This window comes from Alligator sinensis, unplaced genomic scaffold (assembly GCF_000455745.1).
Source record: "Alligator sinensis unplaced genomic scaffold, ASM45574v1 scaffold8_1, whole genome shotgun sequence".
Lineage (NCBI taxonomy): Eukaryota > Metazoa > Chordata > Crocodylia > Alligatoridae > Alligator > Alligator sinensis.
The window spans coordinates 1014661-1017363 of record NW_005842568.1 but is presented as its reverse complement, the minus strand read 5'-3'; the positions used below and the strand labels follow the sequence as shown (position 1 = coordinate 1017363).

Genomic DNA, 2703 nt, shown 5'->3' with positions numbered 1-2703 from the left:
CGTCCAGGGAGAGTCCAGGGGTGGGCGCCCCACCGGCCCCCTGTTGGTGCCCCCCAGCTGTGGCCGGCTGGGCGCCTGCGCGGGGGTCCGTGCCGCGTGTCCTGCACGGCACATGACCCTGCCCCCCCCGCAGACCCCCGTTCCACAGCGCTGAGCCCCAGAAGATCTACAGCAAGATCCTGGATGGCGTCTTCTCCTTCCCGGCCTACCTGAGCGAGGCCGCCTGCTCCCTCATCGCCAAGCTCTGCAGGTGCTGGGGTCGGGGCCACGTGCCGGGCCAGGCTGGGGAGGGGGCCGTGCCCATCCCATGCCACGCCAAACAGGGCGGCCGTGGGCGCCGCTCGCGTGGCACGGTGCTGATTCTGTGGCCCTCGTAGGCGCCGGCCGGGGCAGCGGCTGGGGGACACGGGCGCCGGCATCCGCGGCATCCGGAAGCACAGGTAGAGCTGCTGGGATGGGTGCCCGGTGCCGCTGGAGCCCCCAGCCCGCCCTGCACTGCCCACCGCCCCCTGCCCGCAGGTGGTTCGGGGCGGTGAAGTGGAAGCGCCTCGCGCTGCGCCAGCTGGACGCCCCGACCCTGGCGCTGATGAAGCAGGTGAGGGGGCCCCGCGGGGCTCCAGGGCTGTGGCAGCGCCGCAGCCACATCCTCTGGGCCGCGGGGCTGCACCCCCAGCTACGCGGCCCCAATCCTGCCGCGGCTGGCACTCAGGCTGACGCCTCCCCCCAGGGCCCCCCCTACGCCAACTTCAAGCGGTTCTCGGTGGACTGGACGCCGGCCGAGGAGGAGTTCTCGGGCTGGGACGAGGATTTCTGAGCGGGTGGACGGATGGATGGACAGACGGGTGGCCCATCACCCTGGCAGGGCCAGGACTGGGGGTGGCCCCCTCCCCTCTGCCCCCTGCTGGGGGGGCCTGGGAGACCCCCAGGTCGGGGGGAGGTGGCGGCGGGGGACAGGGGCCCGGTGCTCCCTGCGCAGGCAATAAAGCTGTTGCAACCTGGTGCTGCTGCCGCCGGCTCTCTCTGCATGGCAGGGTGATGGGTAGGGGGCTGGCGCCCCGGTCCCGGAGCCAGACCGCATCCCGGGGTCCCCACCACTGCCCTGCCTGCCCACCTCGCTGCAGGCTGAGGATGGGGGAGAGCTACGCCCCCAGGTCTGGGCTTCCCCCACGGCCGCAGCTCTTGTGTAGCCCCCGTTGCAACATGTCAGGCACCCTGCGCCGCGCGGGCAGGAAGGGGGCAGGACCAGTGGGTACAAAAAGGTGACGCTCCTTTATTAATACCCGTTGCAGAGCGCGGCCCTGCCGTGGGGACGGCGCCTGGCGCCCCTTCCGCCCCGCCGGGCCTGGCACGACATGGCGCTGCCTGGGGGGGCATGATGCCCTCGCCCCTGCCAGCTCCGCCGGCGTGGCCGTGGGGGCAGGTGGAGCTGGGCCCGCAGCAGGCGGTCCTGAGCTGGTGCGACGTGAAGCCGTGGCGGTGGGCACGGGCAGGCGGTGACGTGGCAGCAGCGTGGTAGCACGTGGGCAGGGGCTGACACGTGGGGCAGGGTTCTTTGGGGGTGGGGGGGCAGGGAACCAGACCTTGTTGCAGCGGGGTGGGAACTGAGGCCCCCCCAGCAGCAGGCTGGATGTGGGGGTGGTCAGGACCATCACTGCAGCCCTGGGCATCAGTGAAGGGCCCTGGGGCAGCTTGCGCAGGGGGGCCACCCCATGAAGTGGGGGGGCTCATGCCCCATCATACCCGGGCTCTGCCCCCACTCTCCCCAGGACGTGGGGCTGGGCCCCCCAGGCTGGGCAGGACCCCACCGCACCCTGGGGAGGCCAGGCCTGGGGGGTGCGGGGAGCCCTGCTCTGCCCCCCCCACAGCATTGCTGCCCCTGGGAGGGCAGGGAGCCCCCACACCAGGCTGCAGCGCCAGTGCCCCCCACGCCCGTGGCGAGGGCTAGGCCCCATCCTCATCCCCCTCGTAGAGCAGGACACCGCTGAAGATGGTGAGGGGCTCGTCGGGGGAGTGCGCCAGGCGGCCCATCACCAGGTCCACACACAGGCTGTCGCCTGCCTCCAGGGGCAGGACCAGGGCGAAGACGCCCAGCGCCCCAGGGCTGGGCTGGTGCTCGGCCACGGGCTTGTTCTCCAGCCCCTCGGGTTGGTAGCCGGCGGAGTCGATGCGGGCGATGCCCTGGTTGGAGCGGGACAGGACGGCCTCGATCTTCTCGTGCTTGTGCCCCGTCAGCACCACGCTGATGAAGTAGCGCCCGGCCACGGGGGCCACGAACGTGCCTGGGGGCAGGGGGGTGTCAGGCCATGCAGCCCCAGGACCCACGGCCCTGCCCCCTCTCTGAGTCTGGGCCCACCCACGCTGCGGGATGCTGCAGCAGCAGGCTGGGGCCCAGCTACGTGGGTTGGCACCCGCACCCTGGGGTCTCAGGACACGCCGTGGGGGTCCCAGGGTAGGCAGCAGGGGGCTGCCCCCTCCCGTCCCACCACTCACCAGAGTCAGGGTCGTAGGCACCACCGTCGTTGACCAGCACCTTGTCGAAGGGGATGGTGCCCGGATCCACATGCTCCCACGTCAGGGCGGCCGAGAACGAGACGTGGGGCACCACGGCCGCGTCGCCTGGGCCGGGGCAGCTGCTCAGACCCCACACAGGGGCCGCGCCACCCCCTGCGCCCTGCCCCAGCCCCCACCATCCCAACCCCCACC

The 2703-nt window shown here is 72.5% G+C and overlaps 2 protein-coding genes across 2 annotated transcripts in view; one reads left to right on the top strand and one right to left on the bottom strand.

Moving 5' to 3' along the window:
• LOC102372581 (cGMP-dependent protein kinase egl-4-like) overlaps nucleotides 1-1119 on the top strand; it is a 6832-nt gene extending 5713 nt beyond the window's left edge. The window contains exons 12-15 of the mRNA XM_025214123.1: nucleotides 130-250; nucleotides 378-440; nucleotides 520-595; nucleotides 728-1119. Of these exons, the coding sequence (XP_025069908.1) occupies nucleotides 130-250; nucleotides 378-440; nucleotides 520-595; nucleotides 728-814 (347 nt within the window). The 3' untranslated portion in view covers nucleotides 815-1119. The remainder of the gene's footprint in view (nucleotides 1-129; nucleotides 251-377; nucleotides 441-519; nucleotides 596-727) is intronic.
• A 131-nt stretch (nucleotides 1120-1250) lies between these two features.
• The window catches only part of EMILIN1 (elastin microfibril interfacer 1), an 11109-nt gene continuing 9656 nt past the window's right edge, over nucleotides 1251-2703 (bottom strand). Inside the window, 2 exon segments of the mRNA XM_014524047.2 lie at nucleotides 1251-2279; nucleotides 2491-2628. Coding sequence (XP_014379533.2) covers nucleotides 1942-2279; nucleotides 2491-2628 — 476 coding nt within the window. The 3' untranslated portion in view covers nucleotides 1251-1941.